This window comes from Pipra filicauda, unplaced genomic scaffold (assembly GCF_003945595.2).
Source record: "Pipra filicauda isolate LSUMZ 115617 unplaced genomic scaffold, ASM394559v2 scaffold46_size3722508_pilon, whole genome shotgun sequence".
NCBI classification, from domain to species: Eukaryota; Metazoa; Chordata; class Aves; order Passeriformes; family Pipridae; genus Pipra; species Pipra filicauda.
In genome coordinates this window covers 1,224,593-1,249,483 of record NW_024104609.1, presented here as the reverse complement: position 1 = coordinate 1,249,483, position 24,891 = coordinate 1,224,593, and the positions used below count along the sequence as shown (strand labels likewise).

The window sequence follows — 24,891 nt, the reverse complement described above, 5'->3', positions numbered from 1 at the left end:
CCCACCCCCAGCACCCCCCGCCAAATACTGCCATTATGAACTGCAGGCTCTATTTGTATGTAGGTTCCAAAAGGAGTTTTGAAAATACTATGCATAAGTACTCAGTAAAGGTACGGAATTACTCTCAAACAAAAGAACTCTTCCATGTAGAAACCTGTTATTCTTAAAACTTCATTCCCACAGGCAGCAAAGATGAAGGTTTCCCATGCAATCTGGAGTGACTCTTGCTTTTGAAATAAGGCAATCTGGAGAACATTAAAGCTGGTAAGAACTGGTCTTTTGCAGGAGGATGCAAGGCAGGGTGTTTAAGTTATAATTTCTAAACGATAGGGAATCTGTTACTCTATGGATAAGAAGACATGAAGCCACAAATAGCTCACCTGATAACAGCAGTTATGAGCTTTTTTTTGAAAGATTTCATATTTTGTCTGATTTAGTTACGATTTGTTTGCCTGAGCACTTCTTTTGAAGTTATCTACAGTGGTGGCACCAAGGTGCAGTGGCTAGTGTACAATTATAGAACCAGGTTGGCAGACTGATTGAACTGGCTAGCTGCCATTTTCACAGCAACTATATTTTTTTCTTGTGGATTTTAGATCAGATCCCTGCAGGAACAGATTGAGTGGAGTTTTTATATTGTTATTATGAATGTTTTGATATTGCAGTAATGATTTTTTGATATTTGATAATAAAGCCTTGAGATTATAGCAGTGGAAGCCTCAGAGTACCCTTCATAATCTATTGATTTTGTAGGATTTCCATGGTGCTTTTTTTTCTTAGCTGTCATTGGTTGTTCATTTTTTTAATTATTTTTGTGGGGATTTCTCTCACTACTTTTGCCTGCCACACAGTGCTGCTGTGTATGAACTATATACAACCAATGCACTTACATTATCCTGTCAAGTGCTGCTAATCAAATACAAGGCAGCACAGCCCAAGTTTGGTCCTGCATCACTAAACTCAGGGAAAGCTTTACTTCAGCTACACTAAATAAAGGATCAGACCCTATCTGAGAACAGCTGGATGTTTTTGATACAGTGAGGTTATATTCCAGTTTGTAACTAAAAATTTAGACAGCTAGTAGGTTTTAGGACTGAACATAAATTATATCCCTAAATTGTAATCTCTCTAGAACAGGAATGGTATTGCTGTGTGTAATCTGCAAAACATCCTGACTATTTTGGCAGGGAAGGCAGAATTTGATGACAGACTTGTAATTGCAGCTGTGAAGCGCAGAAGTAGAGATGTGCCTGGGAGGGAGAGGTGCCCTGCACTCCTGGGAGCCTCCCACTCATGGGAGCAGCTGGGTCACTGTTGCACCCTTGCCAGCCAAGAAGCTGTCTCTGCTCTGGCTTGTCCAAATTTATCCTCATGCTGCTGAGTGGCTAGTCTTGGTTTGTCCATCAGCTGCTGCCAAGCAGATGGCACTGGCTGTGTTTCCCTCACCTTTGCTCAGCAAAAGCTCTAATTTGTGTGTCCTTCTGCTCCCCAACCAAAAAGTGTCCATGAAGTCTTACAGGCATGTATTTATTCTTGAGACTTACAAAGATTTTTTTACTCTGACTGAGGTTGACTGACAGGCTCAAAGGTTCCTGTAAGGCAATATGACAGAAAAATAAGAACAGACAGACAGACAGTAATGGCATGACCCTCATTTCCTTAGGAAACCAAGCTAAAAATGAAAATGTAACCTCAGACCCTTTGCTGAGGGCTTCCCTTTTGAAAGCCAGGATGAGAACAGATATATTCCAGATCAGAAGAGACATGTGGAGATTACTGTATTCTTGTGACTATATTAAAGGAGCCAAGAAAAGAAAGTAATTGTGAATAACTTTTAAGTCCTCTTAAATCACCATTATTATTAAAATTATTAATAACAATGTTATTGTATTCACTTTTCAAAGGAAAAAATGGTCTCATGGTACAGTTAAAACCAGAGAGGGATACCTGGGGGACAGAATGCAGAGGTGCTCCCCTGCACCTGCTCTCTGCCCAAGGGACAGACTGAGGAGTGGCTGCTGTCCTGTACTGCACTGGGCTGCAAACCATGCAGCAGGTAAAAACTAGTGAAAAAGGAAGCTGGCATCGGTGCCCCTTCCCTAGGGAAGGTATGCATACAGCAGAGAGGTGTTCCATTTCTGTCTCATGTAACAGAAGCTGTGTGCAGCAAGCTCAGGAGAGGAAAGCTCCGTGTCCTACCCAGACTACCCTCACCTACAAATTGTAGTAGCTCACAGGCAGTTTGTAACCATTCAGGTGAGTGTTCTGTATCTGTAGGACTTTTATTGAAGCTCTTCAGTCAATTCACCAGTGACCTTGAGAGATCCTCTCAGATGTGCTGGCAATTGTGTAGTTGATGCATTTCCATACAAGGCACTAAACCCTTACATATTGGAAAAGTCATTTGGTCTGTCAGAACTTGCATGGAAAAATACAAATATTTCATAAGGACAAGTGGGCAGATTATTCTCAGGGTATTGATTCCACATTTTGGTTTGCTGCTAAATAGACCTCCCTACTGGAGAGACTGAGCAACATGGCCATTTCAGGGAGACACTCTGGGGATTTATTGATTGGACATGAGAATACTAATCATGAAATAGCATAGATTGAACATGCTTTTGTGACTACCATTTGCATAAAAAGGTAACACTTCAATATTGGGAAGGCAAGACATTTCAGAACACTAACAGTAGCTGTCTCAGATCGAGTCATATTCCTTTACCAGTTCTTCAGGCTTCTCATTTTCCAGGGTCTAGAGAACTGGGACAACACACATATAATGAATGCTGTCTGTAACAAGTAAGTTATCAAATACATTTGCTATACTGGACAGATACTGAAAATGAAACTCCTATCTCCAGCAAACCTAGAGAGTAATGCTTTCTCTCTCAAACTTACTGGAAAACTGCATTCATTTTGGATTTTGAAATAGCTTTCTGTTTGATTCTTGTAATCAAGAAGTTAATTCAATTAATTTCAATCAATTTTTATAATCAAACACTTTAAACTTTCCTTCCTCTTTACATATTAATTTTGTCAGCTTGAAGTATTCAAAACTCAAAAATGAGGAAGCCCTTAAAATTTTGAGCAAGACTACACTGTTATATAGTTTACTCTATCATATTTGTATATTTTGCTCTTTATCTTTCTGTTGTGTTAGGGGGTGTTTTGTTTGTTGGGTTTGGTTTTTTTTTTTACTTTACTTTTTTAGAGTAGCTCATCAAAGATAGAATGTGCATCTTCTTAGGCACTTGCTAGTCCTCTGCTTTGTCAGTGGACCCCCAGGCATCTCCACTGGCAGCCCCAACAAAAGGATTGCAAGCTATCTGCAGAGGACAGGCAGTTATATAGGCCTAAATGGGCTTGGAGGACTTAAGTCTGTGTATTTTATCTGGCTTGGGGCATTTCTCCCTTGTTGGCCACAGCAGCCACCCTGTGAATTTTCAGAGGTCAAGATGAAGAAAATAGGCACCTAGTTTGAAACCTGGACCCCAACAAACCATTCACTACCTTTTTAGGTTTGTGCTACTGATGTAGGCTAGACCCAACGAAAGGTATAATCTATGCTTCCATGCACAAGTGGATGCAAACTGCACTAATTCAGTGCAGAACCCAGAATCACTGGAGTTTTCTGTGCTGCTGTACATTCGGGTATGTCAAAAGCAACCAGTATGAAGACACTGCACTTTAACTCCTAAAGTGTAGTACAATTTTGTTTATTAAGGTAGAAATCAGAATGGCCCAGACTGAGCTCTTCTACTTTAGGTGCAAATCCCCCTGATTATGGGCTGATGGTATGTTATACCTTGTGCCTGCTGTTCTCAGTTCCCTGCAGATGGGATTCAACAAGGTACCTCAAGCACCAATAACATGAAGTACTTTACTAAATAGGGTCCTGAAAGACATCAGACCCTTAAAAGCCAGTTTGGCCTGCTGAGAGATGAGCAACTTCACATCTGATGAGAGGATCCAAATTGTCAGTTCAGTGGGAGAATCTTTCTATTGTAGGGATGAAAAGCTCAGGGGATCTCACTCATGCTCAGTGGTCTTGTAATTAAATGTTACACACTTGATGAGCATTACATTGCAAGCCTCAAGGCTAATTTACATGTTACCACCAAAATGTCTTATTTTATTTTGCTTGTAAAAATACTGTGCAGGCATCATTGCATGTCATTGCAAATGGTTTGTTATCAATGATGCTTGGGTGACTCAAAATTACTAAAAGCTGTACATAATTACTGCTAAAAAGCCCCATACAGAACCAATAGTACTTGCTCTAAGTAGATATTTTATGACTAAGAAGGCTTTCCTGATGTGACTGACAATGTTAGGATCACAAACAAGTAGCCTCCCAGCAAATAAAGAATAGCATTTTGGGGAAACAAAGTAGTTTGATTCAATTATAGTACTACATGTATCATTAAAGTGTATGTTGCTTTTCTGGGAGTTGTCCATTAAATCAAAACAGGAAGGCAGGGTGGGAGGAAAGAGAGAAAAATGAAAATAGGTAGGAGCTTCTTGTAAGAATGGTGATAGGTATGATGTCAATATAAGATATTTACTGGCATATTTAAAGGCTTTATGTTGTAAAAGTTGCTTTTACTGATTTGGGCCACATGACTCATGCCACTCTTTACACATGATAAGGGAAAGGAGACGAAGCTTCTCAAGACTCTGGGATCCATTTAGCACATACTCCTGTATCAGTTTCTTGGTCAGAGGAGGTCATTCCACAAGAAGCATTTCAATGCACACGTATCAGATGGACTGAACAGCCGTTTCTTACAATTCTCTATTTCTTTTATACTGGACTGACTTCAAAGCAATGCTAAAGCACTGCAATCGTTTATTGGAATATATTAATAATAATAAATTACAGTTTCATTCACTGAATTCCAGTTCTTAGAAGAATAAACAACCTTGTGCAGATGCAGAAGAAAGGCAGAGAAATATTAGATGACTTATCCACAGTCTGCAGCAGGTGAGTGAAAGAATTAGATACAGAACCTCTGGCCTCTGGCCTTTCTTTCAAATAATCTTTCCTGTGTTTGTGCCACAGTAAAATGATTTTGCATATGTCCTGTCTCAGAAATATGAAAAATATATGCAATATGCAAAGCAGCCAATTGGGCTGCCTTTTGGAATATATCATCATTTATGAACGGTGCATCTTGAAGCCTAAACAGATTGTGTGCAATTAATTGCAAACTGTCAAAGAGACTACAGCACTTTACTGCCAATTTGTAAATAAAACCTACTATGCAAAAGGACGGAGGCAAGTGAGGTGAGTTTCTCTGGATAAAGGAAAGGCAATGCACAAATGCAGTGCAACACAATTTTTACACTCCAGCCTTTAAGAATTTTGCTGACCCTGTAAAAAAATGGTGTGGTGCAGAGTCATTGAATGCAGGTAAGCTTCTCCGTGGGTAAATATTTTACATAACCTAAATGAAGAACTCCCAGCTTACTTGATAAAAGAATAAAGAAGTCACCATGTGCAAAAAGAAAAACGTTCTTTTTAGTAAAATCTTGGAAAATACATGAGCATTTTTGTACCCTAAAGATGTGCCGAACAATGGTGATGATGATGTGCAAACAAAGCAGATTCCCTTTACGTCCCGATTATGACCCTCAAATGATCTTTGTTATAAATATACTCATCCTGGTGACTGGCCAATACCTGACTGGATTCCTTATCCGGTGCTGTCTAGCTCCCTTTGTATCACTGCTGTTACCATCCTACAGCTCATTGTTCCCCTCATAATATTCAATAAATACAATATGTTTGGTGCCACTGCTGATCTGCTGAGCCAGTCAGTGGCCAGCCCAGTGACTCAGTCTTGGTCTCAGCTTCAGAAGAAAAATGATGATGCCTGTCTTTCTAGGTTTGAACCCCCCTCCGGTGAACAGCATCACAAATGTGATACAGACCCTCAGTAATTACTGAAACAGCAGTTTGTCACAAGCTGCCTGCAGCACTGATGGACAATCTGCTTGTGGATATAGTTAGAGGAAGGAATATGTAAGAAAATATGATATTTGTGACAGGCTTAACTTGGATTTTTTTTTGTTTCAGGGGATGAAATGTACATGTGGAGGCGGTGTTGATGAAGAACTAGGTACCCATTTTCATTAACAATTCTTCCCACCTCTCTGGTATTTAATATATATACAAAAGTTACTCCAGTGTAAATAAGAATTTGGCTCAAGTAGCAACCACATCTACATGAAATGCAATTAGTATCTCCCCTGAAGTTCACATATATCAGCAGTTTCCAAAACAAGTAGATTTAGCCCTCGAGGAAGAGCAGATCTGCCTACATAGCCCAGTCACCCCTCACACTGGTACCATGGAGGGGGTCTTTGTGTCGCTCAGCAAACAAAAAAATCCCTTCTCTACTCCCCTGAGCCTTGTAACAGCCCAGAGCTTCCTGCAGCATATAGGCACTTCCCTGTGCTCTGTGCATCTGAAAAGAAATGGAAATCTAGAAGTCCTCTTCATGTGAAACAGTTCTCTTTATTCTTTTTCTGCCCTAATCTTGTAGTGCAATTGCAGCTCCAGAAATGACAAAACATCTGAGTCCACCGACGGTGAGGTAAATTCAAGGTTGAGAGATGATGAAAGAAAAAATGGACTCTTAGTCTGATAGGCTTTGGATGGAGCTTTACAGGGAATCAGGACACCAAAGGATGCTGTTGTAGGGGGCAGCTGCCCATGCAGGGGAAACACGGGTCCAGCTGTCTGGAAAATCAGAAATCTAGAATTGAGAGGAGGGAATGCACTGCTTGGCCCCAGCCAAATTAACAATGACTTTTTGTTTCGCAGATTAATATGTTGTTCCAATTAGTCAATTGAAGACATTTTGTCTTCTATGAGATGTATTCTCTCCTCCTCGACTTAAGGCAATTTACTTCCAGGATTTTTTTTTTTTTTTTAACTAGATTGCACTTGGCTCTAGGTACAGGTTTCCTTCAGAAATCTTTGCTGAGTTGATGGCACAAACAGCTATGTTCCTCCAGACTCTATTAACTCAAACTGTCAAAATCTACGTGTCCACCTCCCCTTGTTTGTTATTTTGTTTATTGCAGTGCTGGAGGATTGCTCGCGTTTCACCAGAAAAGGCTCTCCAGTCCGCAGCTCTCGGATTTTCCCTCTCGTGTCACTCAAGCAAACTGCCCTGAGCTTCCCTGCTGCCGAGGTCGGAGCAGAGCCACCGCTGCCCTCTGGCCCCCGCCGGGAGCCCGCACACCAGCACCCGCTCGGAGCCCCGGGGGCACACACACACACAGACACAGACACACACGGACAGACACACACGGACAGACACACACGGACACACAGACACACACACGAGCTGAGCTCCCCAGCGCTGCCGAGAGCCAAATGGGATTTTGCCTGAATGAGTACTGGGGGGTGGGCACTCGTTCAGAGCCACAAACAACTCGTTAAAATACTCGTTAAAATACTTCGGAGTGCTCCGAAGATGGAAATTTGCTATATTATGATTTCAGAAAACAGCAGATGAACACTGGACATAACGACAAGTCCCCCCAGCTCTGAAGAGCTCACTCAAACCCACTGAGCCTTCTGAACAATCCAGCTTCAGATTCATTACATTATTTTGATGCACTGTGATGAATGCAAGAGATCACTATACATTAAAAGCAGAGTTCAGTAACCAGTATGGAACAGTGTCCATATGCTGGCTGACAGCTTTACCCTACAGCTACTGGGCTAGTAGTTTTCAGCCAAAAGTCAGGAGAATTTGGTACTCAGGGTTTTGCCCTCCCATTCCCCTCTCTCTGCCACTGAAGTAATCTGAAGTAATAATTTTCAACTGAATATTTTTAAGTGTTATTTGTATCTGTAGTTGCCAGTAAGAGCTCAGCCCCGTTCCTCTTACCACCACCTCTGCAGATGCTCCTGAAAAGTGGGCAGGAGACCTCCACCACCCCTGGCTATTCCCAGCAGGACTCTGAAGTGTTCCAGCTCTGGTGAGGTACCAGTGTGTGGTGAGGAGCACTGATGCTCTCCTGGGATACCACCATGTATGTTATGCAGTGCTTGTATGTCACTAAGATTTTGGAGGGTAGAATAGAGAGAACCTATTATTTTCTTTAGAAACAGTTTTCCTCCTCTGTCATCCCCCGACATCTACCCCTCACAACAGGCTTGTGGTGCAATAAGCACTTCTCTCCTCTACAAGGGCTCTGCTCCTTTTAGAAAAGGCTTCCAGAAGGATACCGACAGCACTGAAATCCCATTTGGTCTGCTTGGTTTTTACCAGCCCTACTCAACTGCCCTGCAAGAAGAGAGAGGAATATTTTCCCTGCTCTCTGGAGTAAAGTCCTCCATTACCACGTCACAAAAGAAAACAGGCTGCTTGGTAGCTAAGGAAAAATGCTGACTTTAAACCTGAGATAAGGCTCTATCATTTACACTAATGAGCTCACTGGTGGGGAATTTGTAAAATATTACGATAAAAAGTAGCTGTAGTCACTGTTTGATGAAATTTACTGTTCTACTTTTTTGCTGAAAATAGATATAAGTACTAATAATTTTCCCATTCAAACCTAGAGAGAAATAACTGCAGCAAGAATTGTCCCAGTAGAAGTTCAAAGATCTTGTAAGTAATCCATTATTATAAAGATTTATTTTTTAACCATGGGTTGGTCTAAATTCTTCTGGGAAGTCTACAGACTTTAACTGGTTGAATAACAAATAAGTTACTCAGAAGAAGCCCTTAATGAAATATTAACATGTCAGGATTTTAATTGCTGGTAACTTATGGTTATAAGTTAGCCCCCTAGATCTGCTAGTCATCATTATCCTGTCAGATTTTGATTTCTGATGGAAGTGTGCCCTGGGATGCCCAGGATGCCCTGTAATGGTCTCTGTGCCAGGTACCACATATGTCCAATATGTGCAGCAAAAAAGAGAAGGCATTTAATAGCCTTTGTTATCATACAGTGTCAGAGCAATAAATGACAACTGCTAAGGGAATCTCCAAGCTACTGTGGGTTACAAGGACTGGACCATTCTGTTCTGAGCCAGAATAAATGAGTATGGCTGGAGAGAGCAACTCTGCTATAAAACTAGCAAAAATGGAAGAAAGTAAAGGGGTGGGAGTAAGCAAAGAGGAACAAAGACATCTCAGCTAAAGGGCTGGAAAACTCTCTTAGTTTGGCATCCATGTGAGATATGAATGTTTCCAGCATGTTTTTCCTCCCTCTCTGGTTTTTGGGTTTTTTTTGTTTGTTTGTTTGTTTTGTTTGGCTTTGGTTGTTTTTTTAGTCACTGGTTCAACACCTGGAAAAGCTGGCCAGAGATGTAATTCAGTGCATTGTCTTCATTGCCTGTGACCACGCACTGCCGCATGCAGACAAGAAATTAGTCCCAATGAAATATTCCATGTGCTGGTTGTACCCCTGTAGCCTTGTTTTCTGCCTGGGGGTATCTGTGTTTCTGCAGTGCTGTCTCAGCCACCTCATTCTCCTGATGGTTGTGGCTTTAAGTCATCACTTTGATAGCAATTTGGGAAGGGGTGCTGGGGTGTATGATAGACACTAATCCCAGACAAGGAATAGCTGAACAGGAAGCAATGAACATGGTGACTTGGTTGGGGTTTAATGCTGCTGAAAAGGACAAAGGGGAGAAAGCATGTAGCAGACAGGAGAAAAGTGTATGGAATGGATACAAGAGGGAGAGCTGGTTTATGGGCTGTCACCAGTGTGTTTTCCAACCCCGTGAGTCCTGCAAGCACTAGGAATATGACAGACCAACAAAAAGGATCAGTGTGAGACACTATGAGAAGCTTGTCTTGTATGCAACTGATCACAATTACTATAATATTTCAAGAACACATTGCATTTTTTCACAAAAATATTGTCAAATCCAAGGCTACTGTATCTTTGTCTTCATATGGCTCATCACGAGATTTGAATTTTCTGGTACCTAAAAGTTTGTCTGCCTGTCTCCTTTCCTCCATCCTGCCCATCACTTCGTACCCAATATGGAGGTGCTGAAGTGTTGCTGTTGCTGCTTTTTCCCAAGAAGAGCAGCCCCTAGAGGGAAAGATGCACACAGAAAAAGTTCCCCTCAGCACCTCTGGGGCTTCCTCCGTAAGGAAAAAAAAAAATCAGAATTTTACCCAGCATTTGTAAGGTGGCCTGGTTTATCCTTTCAGACAAAGTACATTGAATGAGATTATTTTTAGTATTGCAGTTGCACCGTACACCCTGAAACATAGCCAAAATTAAGGGCCAGGAAAAAAAATCATTGGCTAAATTACACAGAGGAGATTGGATTACCTGTTCAAACAGAGCTCTTAATTCTATGTATAAATAGAATCCACAAATACAAGTGCACTGCAGTAGAAAATAAGGCCAGCCAACAGCCCCTAATAACCCTTAATTATTAGGAGTTTCAGTTAACATTTGGACAGCTTTGGTCTTAATTCTTTTAAGTTTGAAGAGGCAGCATGACCGAGGTGGCCCCATTTACAATTACAGTGAGCACACACGCTGTTCCAGTCCATGCTGGCTTCAGCTGAGTGTTCTCTGGCAGCTTGGGTTGGGATTTTGCCCTGTTAAAATATAATTACCTATCTGAATGGGAACTAATTTCCAGTTTGAGTTATTCACTTGTAACAATGCACTTGTTCTGACAGAAGTCTGTGACAAGAAAAACAAATCAAGCTCCCGACCTTGGCATCATCGCTCACTTAGGAATTTTTTGTACCTGAAAGAAAATCTGCTGATATCCCATGTAAGTAATAAATCACCTCACGTCATCAGTAAATACAGCTGTAAAACAGACATCTCAAGGTAAGACTGAAATCCAATGTTACTTTACAGAAAAAAAAAAAAAAAAAAAAAAAAGCTGAGAGTTCTATACGACATATGAACAATTATGGTTGTATAAACCAGAATGTTTAACAATTGTCTTAAGGATGGTGTTTTCAAATTTCCTTAGCCGTGAGATAATATTCTTTCCCAGGGGGAAAGGTGAAAGCGGCGAAGACTGAGACCTGTTGGAAGAGGGGGTCGCCTAGCTACCACAAGAAGAGACGCAGAGAGCGATGACAAGATCAAGAAATAATAGACGACATTGTGTAAGGAGGAGAATGACACGGGCCAATAATCTAATAACGGTCACCAGTCTCCTATGGTCTCTCTCCTCGCTCTATTTCCGCTCCTCGCTCCCTCTCTATCTATCTCCTCTATTACTCGCCTTCCCTAATCCTACCCCTTATCCTAGGCAACTAGCCCCCTCTCTCTCCGTTCATTCCCTCTCCTATGGTTCTCCCTCCCAACTCTTCCTATTGGGTGGTATCTCTATCTACCTATAATTGGACCTATGGTTGTGTCTCCCCTATGGCGTGTAATATGTATGGGAAATCAGAAGTCAAATACTGTATTGCAGGCAGTCAGTAAAATGCAGCAGGTGACATTTATCCATTTTATCTTAATAAGCTTAATAATTCTGTTATTCTTCAAACTATACAAACTCAAATACATGTGTAGCCCAAGGATGCTTCAAGGTAGATAATCTGATATTAATTTACTGCTACAATCCACACTTTGGTTAAGATTGTGTAACTGTTTCCCCTTTGACCTTCAGTTTGCAACTACCTGTATCCACCAAAAATTTCCACTCCTGATACTTGGGTTTGCCACTATTTTGAACTGCAATAGTCAAATTTTTATTTCAACATTTTATCACAATCTTTTTGAACATTTCAAAACACATGGAAGTTCAGGGAAAACACTAAGCTTATTTTGTTTGATATTGTCTAGCCTGAAGCGAGATCCGAAAGTAAAAATTAGAACTCTTTTTCTGTAGGAAGGACTGCATGATTAATGTTGAGAAGCAATCTGGTTTCATTTGATCAAATAAAATTACAGAACATTTAGATATGAGTACAGGCAAATGCCCACCTGGCAGTTTTTGTCAGGTGCACACCTTGGAAAGCATATGCACTGTCTAGTTGTCCATCTACTGGTGGGTTTTACCCTCAGCAATGCCCTCTTTCTCCTGCAAGCACAAGTGATCATGAGAGAATTCCCTTGGCTGGTGGTGTTCTCCTCCTGGCACCCGAACCAGCCTGTCTGTGCCATTTTCTGTCTTTTGTCTGCTGAGTATGACCTGCACTGGCAGGCACGTGGCACAGCAAGTCTCTGGCCTTTGTCATTCGACAGAGTGTGGAACACCTCAGATAATTTCTGCTGGATGGCACCCTAGCAGTTCATCTGCTCCTGCTGTGCACTCTCTCAGTGAACTCAGTCTGCTCTTTGAGTTACCTTAACTGCTTGCTGTGGAAGCTGAAGGTGACACCATAAGCAAATCACCATAAATACATGCAAACCTCTCTTATAACAGCAAATCAGATGGTTGTAGATAGGCCACAGTGTGGACCAGCAAGAGTTGTTTTGCACTAAATCTCATTTTCACACATCTTTGGACTTTGCACGGAATCCCAGCAGATGCTTGGGAAGACAAGTATCTTAAGTTTATATGGGCATATATAAATCCCCGAATTGCTTTTTGCTGTTTATACTTCATAAGCTAATATAGCAGTGAACAAACTGTATTTTCAGAACTGTGAACAAACTGAATTTCATATAAGTTATCCAGTTATGGGCCAGACTTTGCATTTCTTACTCAAGAAGGATTAAATCAAAAGGCAAGTAGTCAGTGAAAAGGTGATTTTATACACAGCTAGCTAAACTCTTACTAAATTATTCTCTCAAAGGAAAAATAAACGTTTCCAGTAGATTTCTCTGCACTTGTTTTTGGAGAAGCTGATGCCTTCGCCCCTAGAGGCTTTCTTCATAAGTGAAGCTGAAATTAAATGTCTAGCGAGACTGAGTTTCTAAGGATGATTTTCCTAAAACAGGATTAAGGCTCACTGATAGTTTAATGGAGGGCAGGTAATGCTGCTGCTGCTCCTGATTTAAACCGCTTTGTGGCTAAACTATATTTTGGTTTCTACAGATAAACAGCTCAGTACCTCTGAGCTTTAAACTTACTTCTGGCTCTCCATAGTTTTTTTTCTGGAACAAAATAAGCAACCCTCTTGTGATCTGAGCAGGATAGTATCCAGTCCTGAAGCCGTTCTTCAGAAACTTAATGAAAATCACTCATTATTTTCTTCCCTTCAGATTATTTCCAAGTTGTTTGTTTGCTTGTTTGTTTTCTTTGGGTGAAACATTAGGGGAGTTCTACAAACTAAGAGTCTGTGGTCAATCTGTCAACATTAGGGTAGTAGTTAGTTACCACACAATGCACAGTTTACATATTTTCTCCACATTCAAAGAAATTTTTTCTTAAAAGCAAACATCAAAGAGCTCTGCTTGACAAATACCTTAGTTTCAGTCTAACAGCTACAACATCCATTAGTTTGTAAATACCTTGACATCATTTCCATTGTATCTGAATGACAATTGCCCTTTTGTATCTCAATGACATTGATTAACAAGGCAGTTTGTAATTAGATGGGTAACATAATTCCTGTCCCTCTGTAAACATCTGAATTTGCAGATCTCGACTCCTAGCTTGGGAGCTCTCTGCCACACATCACTAATTACGCCATGTTCTTATATATCAGTCCCTACATCCTCCTGCTGAGCATCTCTTCTTTGTTCCCAGTACGAGTCAGAGACTGTTGTCAATACAGAGAGAATCAACACAACTGCCTAGCACTGCATGTGACATTTAATGAAAATGAAGTCATGTCTCATTTGCATGGCAGGTGTTACTTTATTCCAGCCAGAACTGCAGAAGCTGGGTGCTACGGTGCTAGTCAAGTGTGCAAGACTGATAGCCAGTGGCAACGAGGGTGTCTGGCACAGGAATCTTTACATCTCTCCCTTGCCCGTCTGCCCACCTCCTGTGTGAGGAATAGGGCTCCTGGTAAAGCAATTAGTTCATTTTTCCAGGCCCCCCTGTTCTCGTTCTTTCTGGTAACTCCATCCATCAAAGCCCTCAAAGTGGTCAAGGTGGTTGGGGGTGGAAGGCCCACCCAGCTTCCTGCCAGGGGGGTTACCACTAAACATCAAGCAACTTCCAGCTCAGGAGGGAAGACTCTCCTGGATTCAAATCCACAAGCCAAAAATAAAGAGGAGAATTGACTTCTGTTATGCACAAGAAGTGTCTTACAAGAGTAATATATGAGTATTTTTTTACATAAGAAACAGCTATGTATGTTGAAAGAACAGGTATGTTTTGAGTCAAGCCCTCAAAAAAATTAAAAGGGCAGAGTCTTGCTCCTTCAGTTTCCATTCCCCCTTGTCATTTCGTCAATTCTGACAAGGATGCAAAATGCTCATTTTTGGTGATTTTTATTTGCTTTAACCTTATTAGTACCCCTTAGAAATATTAATTTTATTTTAAAGTTTCTGATTCTGACTTCAAACTCAGTTAAGACCGTCAACAGTACTAACACATTGCAAATCTTAAGCTTATGTCTTACATGAAGTGACTCCGCCCACTCACTTTTATCTCATTTTCTACTTCTCAGGAGAGTTTTTGTTTCTATTTTATTATCTCCCCAACTCCTCTCTGACCACTCTCCTTCCCCTATAATCATTTTGCCACTAATTTGGTTTCCAGAGCGCTTCACTGCTGAATGTCTAAAGTAGGTGCGTGGTACTTTGATCCTCCCTGAGGAGGCTCCTGATGCCATTGGTTACCGCTACATCCCGTCCCCTCAGAGCCAGCCAGTACCAACCCACGGGCAAACTCGGATACTTCGCAGACACTCTGAGTAACTTTACAGACGCACATTTAACTTAGCAGGGCAGTAATATGAAGAAAGTTTTATTTAAAGCGGTTTTCAGAAAGAGAGATCGATTTCCCAGGCAAAAACTTATGAACCCCACAGTCGAACAGCACAGTAAAATAAACTAAAGCCGTTACCAAAATTCATAATGATTTGCAGAGAAGCCCAGTTTTGGATGATATTCAGTTTCCCAGACAGGATGCTACAAACTCCATGTAAGTTTCTATCTCTGAATATAAGTTTTAACTTTAGAAACAGATCTGCCAGTTAGAAAATTACTTTGTTCCAGTCGTTTGTTTCTAACGGTTCATCGGTAAATTTCTTCATTTACAATATCGGGTGATGATATTTTTTGACAGCACATCCAGAACGAAAAGTGGTCAGATGTCCACAGACACAAAGCAATCTTTGCACTTTAGGAAACGACGACAGCCCTACAACCGCGCTCCGGGCTGGACCCATCCGTGGGCAGGGCACGTAGTGACTTTGTCTAACAGCGGGGTGCTCTGCCGGCCAGGAAAGGCTCTGGACGCTGTCAAGAGTTTTTTGTTCGGGAAGCCTTGCGGTCTGTTCCTCCCCGGGATGCGAACGAGACGGCTGAAGGAGACAGCAGAGCCTGGACACCCCGGGGAGGGGGACCAGTGACGTCCCCTCCCTCGGTGCGCTCTCCGGCGGGGCGGGCGCGGGCTCACCGCGGGTGATGCTGTAGCTGCTCGGGGGCGGCGGCAGGCCTCTGCCCCGCGCAGCAGCGCGCTCCCTTCCAGCCCGCCTCGCCCAGGAGCACCGCGGAAACCTTTGCCTGATACCCCGGTCCGCGCCGAGCTGCTCCGCGGGAGTTCCCGAGCCCCGCGCCCCCCGCCCCGCCGCTCCCCGGCGCTCCTACCTGCGCGGCGCGGTGAGGGCTGCGAGGTGCGGGGCTGCGGTGCGGTGCGTTGCGGGCGGCTGCCGGGCACCTGCTCCCGCGCCCGCGGCCGCGCCGCCCCACAAAAGCGGCGGCGGCGGGCGGCGGCGGGCGGACCGCGCGGCCATTGGCGGCGGCGGGCGCGGCGGGGGCGGGCGCGGGGCGCTGACGCGAGCGCGGGGCCGGTGGGGAGGCGGGGCCGCGCCCCGCGCCGTCTTTGTGCTCGCCGGCAGCCCCGGCAGCGCCGCCGCCTCCCGCCGCCTCCCTCAGCCCCGCGCGGCGCGGCGGGCGGCTCCGCTCCGCCCGGTCCCGCTCCCGCACCCGCAGCGCTTCCGCGCCGCGCTATGTGTGCCGGCGCTCCCGTTCCTCCTCGCGGCCGCTTCCCAGCCGGCGGGGCGCGCCCGGCCCCGCTCTGAGCGCGGCGGGGCAGAGGGAGCGAGCGGAGCGGAGCCTGGACGTGCCGCCCGGCGCGGCGCGGAGCGGCGCGGAGCGAAGGGAGCGCGGCGCCATGCGGGGCCCGGGGCTGGGGCTGGGGCTGGGGCTGCTGCTGGGCGCGGCGTGGGTGGCGTGCGGGCAGAACGAGACGGAGCCCATCGTGCTGGAGGGCAAGTGCCTCGTGGTGTGCGACTCCAACCCCACCTCCGATCCCACCGGCACGGCGCTCGGCATCTCCGTGCGCTCCGGCAGCGCCAAGGTCGCCTTCTCCGCCATCCGCAGCACCAACCACGAGCCCTCCGAGATGAGCAACCGCACCATGATCATCTACTTCGACCAGGTGGGGAGGGCGCGGGGGGCTCCGGGCGCGGCGCCGCGGGAGAAGTTGCCGGGGAAGGCGGCGGGGCCGGGCCGGGGACGCGCCGCCCCGCGGGGCCCTGCCCGCGGGAGGGGGGGCGCCGGGGGCGGCCGCGGGGCAGCGGGACTGGACGGCGGTGGCCCCGCGTTGGTGCTGACGGTGCCCTTCCCTTCCAGGTACTAGTGAATATCGGCAGCAACTTCGACTCGGAACGAAGCACTTTCATCGCGCCCAGGAAAGGGATTTACAGTTTCAATTTTCACGTGGTGAAAGTGTACAACAGGCAAACCATCCAGGTCAGCCCCGAGCGCCGTCGCCTGCCTCCGCGGGCACCGCGGGAGGGAGCGGACGGGTCCGCGGCCCAGCGGGGCCGGGGCCGTGCGGGCGGCCGTGCGGGGACCGCCGCGGGAGCGCAGACCTGCCGCGTTCCCACCCTTCGAGGGGACGGTGCCCAAAGGGCCGCGGAGCCCCACCAGGCCTCCACTCGGCCCCTGCCCGCATGAGCTGTCCTGGGACGGGAGGTGATCGCCCGACGGCTGCCTGCCGCCCCCTCCCAGCCTGCCCGGGCCCGCGGGCTGCCCAGTGTCGCGGAGCGCCGGCAGGAGCATCCCTGAACAGAGCCCGTGGGAACCGCGGCCCCCAGTGGGCTCCTCACTCGCTCTCTGATGGCAGAAGGTTTCATAGGGATTTGGGGTTCACGGAGGTGCCTATGGCATGGATGCAGTAAGGAATCTGTGCATGTGTATGCAGCTACCTTTTACATGCCTTTTGTATGTGGTTCGATGCATACACACCTCTAGATAGGGTTAATAAATTACCGGCCTGAAGCCAGGTAGCATAACCCAGACAGGAAGGACTGCATAGCAATGCACATTGCAAAGGTGAATGTGCAGCTATATAGCACTGTTCTGGTGTAAGTGGCTTCACACCTCTAGATTCAGCAGGTAGTGTATTATTAATGTGGGGTATGCAGTCCCGGGATCATTAATGCGAGCTGAGCAGAGCTTATTGACTGTGTTGTATCATATTGTCTTTGCTGCCTAACAAAGGAAAACTACCTCTTGAATACACTTCAAAGGCGCTGACTCCGGCGGCTGTGGCTCTGCTGCTCGCTGTCTCTGAGGTTTCGCATAAAGCCATCTTTCAATAAGTACGAGCAGACCTCTTTTCATAGCCTGAAAACACAGGCACCCTATTGAAATTCTCCAAAATAGGATCAATGTTCTGCTTTATATGCACCGGGTGTTTTGATGTGGTTGTCGGTCTAAAACAGCGGTGAAAGACTTCTTCCTTTAGAGTACATACCTTAGCTGGGTTCAGATTGGTATTTCTTTTTTTTATGGGACTGGAGTTTCAGCTGTCAAAAGAGGCCTTTTCTTAACTAAGTATCTCTCCTGCTAGGCGAGCCCCGGCGGTGTCGTTGTCTGACTTTAATTGACAGAGGGCTTTGTTTTATCTTGCTCTTTAGGTGAGTTTGATGCTAAATGGGTGGCCAGTGATTTCTGCCTTTGCAGGGGACCAAGATGTGACCCGAGAAGCTGCTAGCAATGGAGTCCTGATTCAGATGGAGAAAGGAGACAGAGCTTATCTAAAACTGGAGAGAGGAAACTTGATGGGAGGCTGGAAGTATTCAACATTCTCTGGATTTCTAGTGTTCCCACTTTAAATCACTTCTCGTCCAAGAAAAGGGAGAGATCTCTTACAAATTCCCAAGTCCTAGCTGGGTTTAAAGAGTCATGGACAGCAGACTTTTTACATTCAGATATTAAAGAAGCTAAATCCTGCTTAGGTTTGTGTACATCTGCTTTGAAGAATTACTACTTATTTTTGTTGTGTTGCGGCCAACAGGCGGGAGACACTATAATTGATCAAACCCCCATTTATATTCTTCTCTCTCCTCCCACAAAATTAGTTCCCATCTCTGTGTCACTGGTGTAATCTGCCATTGTTCCCCCATGGCTTCTGCCTCACACAAGTAGACTTTAGATATTTTCATTGTCCTTTACAGCATATTTTGTAGTTTTGTTTTTAAAACATGTTAATCTTGACTCTTTCTCTGAGTTTAACTTTTAAAAAAATGCAAAGTATTTTTTGAATACATGGATGCCATGATGGAAGGGAAAATGCAATTCTTGCTGTGTACTGGCTGGCAAAAGGAAAAATTTCTACATGAAGAACTATTCACAGCCAAGGCTGACTAGAGTATTTCAATATTTCTATGTAATTCTGAGTGATTGTGAAATTTAAGGCTGCTAAATGTTTTGATGCTTGTTTTGCTCTTGTACAATGTGGCCCAACCAAACGCCAGGAAGTATATTGAACTTTTACTATTACTCTGTAATATAATGTGTGAATATCGAAAATTAATTTTTGCTTTAATTCAATAAAGTTTAAATGGGACTTTTATTTTTCTTAACCAGAAATAAGGTTTCTCAATGCAGGTAGGTGGGGGCAGGACCGGCGTGGTCCTGGGGCTGCGGTGCTGGGACCGGATCGGGCGGGCCACCGCCTGCACCCCCCTGCCCCGCAGCCCCCCCGCGCGGGTCCCGCAAGCCCCGCGGGCGGTGCCGGCAGCCCCAGCGGACCCGTCTCTAGGAAGTTTGTCACCGACTCTGATATCCACTTATTTATAGCATTTATCTGTATTATATTCTATAAACCAGATCGCATTTTATACGGCCGCCTAAAAACAACCGACCATGTGCTCTCGATGCTGGTACTATTGATTCGCTAGTATTATTTGTTTACCGTCTTTTAAAGATGTAAATGCTATAATTTTGCAGTACTCAAAGAGATTACTACTTTTATTAAAAGGTGCGTACGAGGATTTCGATTGTATCTAAACTTTAATGTGAAATAAACCGGTGAAACGACCCCCGGGCTGTGTGCGTGGCGCGGCGGCGGCGGGCGCGGGGCTGCCCCGCGCCCCGGCTGCGGCAGTGGCGGAGCCGCACGAACCCCCGGCTCCCGTGGAGGAATTTAATTAGCTCCAAGCAGTTGGGGGGGATTAATACGAGCACAATAAGCAACGCTTCTCGCTTTATTCACAGGTTCTGCCCTGGAAACAGACCGGCGGGGCGGGCGGGAGCGCGCTCCGCGGAGGGGCGGCGGCGGGGAGAGGGGCCGGCCGGGCTCAGCCGCAGCCGGGGATGGCCGCGGCCCTTGGACTCCAAGAGGAACACACCAGCCTCCTCTCAGTTCCTGCTCCTCTGTCGCCCAGGGGTGTGGGGGCCAAAACTGACTCTGGCTCCGCGGTTGCCTGGCGCATGTTGCGATTTGCGCCTCGCAGGAGAGGTGGAGTCGCGGCCCGGCCCTCCTCAGCCCCCTCGGCCTTGCCGCTGGCCAGGAGCCGTGCGAGGGAACAACGGAGATTTCTGAAGAAGGAATAATGACGGAAAGCAGCTGGGCTGTGTTCACCTGGAGTTACAAACTGGCCAAGACAGCCCACACGTCTCATTCTCCGGCCGCACGCTCCTCTCTCAAAGCGAGACTTCATTGCTCTGCCCTGAAGGCTCTCACCGCTCCCGCACCGCGCTGCCTCCCACCCGCCCGGCTGTCAGAGCCGCGCCCCCTTCGCGCCCCCCCCCGCAAGCGAAAGGTATGGTCAAGGCAAGCAGAACCGCTCCTTCCTCCCGTGACCGCGGCGAGTGAGCAAAGTAGGCAAAAAAAAAGGGGAGGGGGGAGCGAAACAACAATTAATAGGTTGCAAGAGAAAGGACGGCGGCCTTGTGCCCTCACCGCGCCGGGGCCAGGCGGCAGCTCCCGTCCGGGCCCGCCGCGGGGGACCCCCGGCCATCGCCGCAGGTGCGGGGGCTGATGATGCTGATGCTTGTCTTTTGTCTTTTTTTTTTTTCCCCTTCTTTTTCCCTCGTCTCCCTTAACGCGAAGCAAATAAACCCGCCACCTTCCGCTGAAAGTTTTCCCCTGGTTCTGAGCGTCTCATTAATATTGTGCAGCTGGAAATTACATTACTCCAATAGCAGCAAATCGCTGCTCTGCGGCTGTTACAAAACGCCGCCGTGGCTGCTTGAAACAGACTCGTCTGCTGCGCGCCCGCGCAGCGACCCCCCCCCCTCCCGCCGCGCTCAGCGAGCCCCCCGCACCTCGGGGCCGCCGGAGGCCCCGGGGAGGGGCGTGAGTTACAGCGTCTTTGCTGGGGAGGTAAAGACGCCGGCCCGGAGACCCCATGGAGCTCGGCTGCCCCGCCGGGCCAGGGAGCCCTTACCGGTGCCCTGGGATTGGGACTTTGCTCCCGCCCCGTCTCTCCGCCGGGGCGGGAGGGTCCCACCGCCTCCCCGCCCCGGCCCCGCCCGGAGCTCCCCCGACGGCGGCGTTGGGAAGCGCGAGGGATGTGTCTGGGCTGCTGCCCGGTTATTTACTTCAGCAAACGGTCCGTGTTTAAAAACTGCCCCTTTTTGCCATCCCTATGACCCCGACGATCAGGGGAGAGGGCGCCGGCCCCGGGAGAAGAAGGCCGTGAAGGTGCCCCTTGATCGGGCGGCGGGGGGAGCCTTCTCTCCGACAGGGCGGGCAGGGCGCGGGGCACCGCCAGGCCGGCCGGTCGTAGCCGTGCCTGGGGCCATCGCCGGTGCTTTGACCCCGTGTTTTTGGCAGAGAAATGTCAAATGGGCGTTTGGTTGCACCGCCTCGGAGCCCGTTTTCCTCCTGGAAACCGCCCGCACTCGGGCGGGCGAGGCAATGCTATTTTCCTCCTGGGGCAATGCTGGGCCGTGCGACCTGCAGGGCCGCGGGCGGTTTCTAGGAGGAGAACGGGCTCTGAAGGGGTGACCACGGCGAAGTAATTGGACACAGGTGCCGTTTTAAGTGTTGGAGCCAGACAGGCCCCGGTGTCTGGCTGCGGGCACCGCCGTCCGGGCTGCGCGGAGCTGGGGACAGACAAGGGACCGGCTTTGCTCGGTGCCCCCGCCACGACCCGTGAACAGCGGGCGGGAGCCACTGTTCTACCGAGGGGTCCCTCGCAGCGAGGCCGTGTCCCTTCGGGGCTCCGGCGGCCTTGTCCCCGGCCCCCGCAGCCGTGGCACTGCTGGGCTGCTCCGGGCACGGGGCCGTGCTGCCCTCAGAACTGAGCAGCCGCTGCTCCGTACCCGGCTTTAATGTGTTTTCAGTTGATGTAAGTAATGTCTGATTGAATTTATTGCTGATTAGCGTTGAGCATCAGTTTACACAACAAGAAATTATGTTTTATTCAGTTCATTAGCATGTCTAGTGTTTGGTTTATGAGCATATCACTAATGGTAATGACCAGTGTTGATTGATTTCTAATGTGAATATAATTACACAATGTAGGGGAATTAAAGGAAAAATCCACATTTTTAATTGTTGGGTTTTTAGGGAGTGCGTGTTGGGGGCAAGGGGGTGGAAAGGGAGAAACAAACGAACTCTCTTACGCGCAGATGATGCGAATGTACAGATTAATGACTCCAGCAGGAGACGGCGAGTTTGGTCCAACAGAAGAGCAAGTCAAATGCAGTTAGCTCTGGGAATAGTTAATGCACACTCGACATTGCAAAACATAATTTCCCTCCGTCTGCCCCCCAGGTACAGCTGGAAGCCCAATAAGTTCGTTTGGAAGCGGCCGTTCCCGAGGAGCCAGCGGAGGCAGGGCTTCGTGCATGGCCGGGCAGGCGGTTCCCTCCAGCCCCGCCGGCGGCTGCGCGGCTCGGAGGCAGAGCCGCTGCCGGGCGGGGAGAGCTGAGCCCTGCCCGGGGTCAGGGGGGCAGCTCGCCCAGCTGCGGCATCGGCATCGGCAGTGCCGCCCCCGGCAGGGAGCGCCGTGCCCGCCTCGCTGCCCGCATCCTTCCTGGGGCTGGAGCTGGAGACCGGCAAGTGCTGGAGAGCCTTGGCTGCAGCAGGGCGAAGGGCTGCAACAGGTAAGGGGAGAGCAGCGGGACTGCCTGGGCCGGCCACCGGGTGGGGTTTTAGAGGCAATGGAGGGAGGGGACAGTACCGTGAGGACTGGGGGTGAGCAGATTTTAAGCAGCTTGCGTACCCCCTCTGTGCTCTGTGTCCGTGAGGGTGACCTCTGAGACTCTTTTCCGCTTGAAAAGAAAGGTGGTCTGGGAGCGGAGACATGGGAGCATTTTGTTGGAGTCATCTCCAGTGAGATATGCAGGGGGAAAGCTCAGGTTCTGAGGGAAACCTCATAGTGCAGAAATCTCAGGGGTGGGGGAAAACTTGTAGAACTGTTTTGTTTGCCTCCACTTGGTCAGGGTCAGTGGGTGAAGTTGGCGTTTGCTCTGCCAGCTAAGAGTTGCCAAAAGGCCTCTCTTGTTGCTCGCCCCAAAAGAAAAGAGGCCTTGTGTTCTTGTGGAGACTGAAACAATCTGTGTGCCTTGCTGTGGGAGGAGAGGGCTTGGGCAAGGCTAGCAGTAATCAGTCCCTGTGTCTTGGGGCATTTGCACCTCTGTACTTTCAGCACTCACTGAAAACCCAGTATGGGCTGGAAGCAGCGTTGCCTTCACAGGGTGTATTGGCATTAGGTACACTTCCCCACCTCCCACTAGCACCTCCAGGCTTCCTAGGATGTTTTCCTGGGGTACAGGGCAGTGGAGTGCCACCGCTCTGGTGGCCCTGGGTCAACAGTAGTGTTGATTCCAGTGTAAACAGCTGTGTGTGTCTGGGTGCAGAGCATTCTCCCTCTGCCCCATGACAGCTTTGAGCCTTCTGTTGGACAAGTGAGCAAGATAATGCCCTTTGCCTTTTTGCAGCTGTGTTCATGTGCTGGCGGGGAGATGTGATAATGAGCTCTGTCACATTTCACCAGTTGCACTTAGTTTCTTATGGTATGGGATTCCTGAAATGAAACAGTTGTTCCAGGACATATCTGGGATGCTGAAAAGCCCTGCTTGGAAAATTTTCGTTCAGGAAGGAATTGTGGAGCTATTGGAGAATGGTTCTAGCATTGCATGGGCATGTAGACTGGAAAAATATTCCCAAGGGTCTCCTGTCTTTTCTGCCTAGATCACTAACAAAAACGGGTTCAGACAGTACTGAGTGTTCCTTGCAGCATGCTGCTCCCAGCACTCTTGTTTTTGGTGACCTTCTAATTGACTGTAATTCTGCTAAGCTATCAGAACAAAGAAGACCCGAGGAAGAGATGCTGGAAGAGTTTGAGCAAAATGAAGACAGAACATGTGAATAATTGTCATTCATATCAGTAATTTATGTTGGGTAGAGTATGTTAAATGAAATATTCGTGCTTCAACTTCAGTTATATTTCCAGGATTTTTTTCATCTACACAACACTCATTCAAGGACTAGAGGTTCACAGGAGGACTCCTGCTTTGTTTGCAGTTAATAGTCATGCAGCTTGTAGTGGAAATTCTCACTTCATTGTTGGGCTTCATGCTAATAACTGTAATGTGTTTTCAATGTTTTGGGCTTCAGGGTCATTCAAGTCAGGGCCATCCTCCTTGAGCTGCTTCTGTACTGACAGTTTTTTCCAATTTTTCCAGTAGTAATAACCCTTTTAAAAAGGTATTTAAAATGGAAATTAACATTGTCCTGCATCTTTTCTGATAATAAAACCGCCATGCCACTAATTGCATGATAACTGGTTTTGGTGTTGCTGTCACCAAAGCAGGTCAATATTTCTTTCTGTTGTGAAATAAAAATACTAAGTCTCAGGAAAAAAAAGTTATGGACATGTCATATTACTAACTCTACAGTTCTTTCCTTCAAAATTTCTTCTCAAACACTGTGGGATATTGGTCAGACTGCCTGCTATGTTGACCTTATAAATACCATTTCCATGGAAAAAAATGGAGAAGTATTTTGTGCTTTGCCATGCATGTGGTGCTATTCCTGATTTCATAATTTTTAAAATCTGGTCCACAGGACCAGATGGGTCAGTTATCCTTCCTTACTTTGACTCTCCCAAATTCTTTGGCACATATTGAGTTATGTCTTAAAATTATTGATTGGCGTGGACTCATAATTCCCTTCTGAATGTTTTTACAATTTCTTGGTTTTGCATCTCCCAGCTGTCAATAGAGTTGAATTTCTCTACGACTCTGTCTGTTCAGGTGTGGGGAAGGAGAAGCTTCTGATGTCTCTCTTTTTAATCTGGTTTTATTGTTCCTTTGCTGTCTTCTGAGTGATTAATCTCACTATTTTAGCCTTCAAAGAGCATTTCCAGAGGCTCAATTGTTCATACAACCCAGAGAATTGCAGTCTCTAGTTTTGAAATGCCTCTTTTGAAATGGCAGGTCCAGCTCTATCCAGAAGAGTGAGATGAGGCTCAGCAGTTATTATATACATAACAGAAATACTAATTTGAGTAGCTGTGAGGTTTGTCATGTGGCCAACTTCTTGCAGTGATGTATTGAGCAGAGATCTTCACTGAGTTTCCTGCAATATTCCCAGGTCCCTATTGTGGCTTGATTAAG

The 24,891-nt window shown here is 46.9% G+C and overlaps 1 protein-coding gene and 2 long non-coding RNA genes across 3 annotated transcripts in view; 2 read left to right on the top strand and 1 right to left on the bottom strand.

The window, feature by feature from the left end:
- Window positions 1–7,455, top strand: part of LOC113994007 — a 32,411-nt gene extending 24,956 nt beyond the window's left edge. The window contains exons 6-9 of the long non-coding RNA XR_005565404.1: window positions 184–264; window positions 4,906–4,987; window positions 6,083–6,125; window positions 7,096–7,455. This is a non-coding gene — a long non-coding RNA (uncharacterized LOC113994007). The remainder of the gene's footprint in view (window positions 1–183; window positions 265–4,905; window positions 4,988–6,082; window positions 6,126–7,095) is intronic.
- The window catches only part of LOC113994018, a 41,135-nt gene extending 25,337 nt beyond the window's left edge, over window positions 1–15,798 (bottom strand). The window contains exon 1 of the long non-coding RNA XR_005565403.1: window positions 15,673–15,798. This is a non-coding gene — a long non-coding RNA (uncharacterized LOC113994018). The remainder of the gene's footprint in view (window positions 1–15,672) is intronic.
- Window positions 15,799–15,862: 64 nt separating this feature from the next.
- CBLN1 (cerebellin 1 precursor) lies at window positions 15,863–19,357 on the top strand. The gene is made up of 3 exons (XM_027733480.2): window positions 15,863–16,465; window positions 16,660–16,779; window positions 17,952–19,357. The coding sequence occupies exons 1-3, from the start codon at window positions 16,199–16,201 to the stop codon at window positions 18,147–18,149; spliced, it is 585 nt and encodes a 194-aa protein (XP_027589281.1). The 5' UTR covers window positions 15,863–16,198; the 3' UTR covers window positions 18,150–19,357.
- The last annotated feature ends 5,534 nt before the right edge of the window (window positions 19,358–24,891 follow it).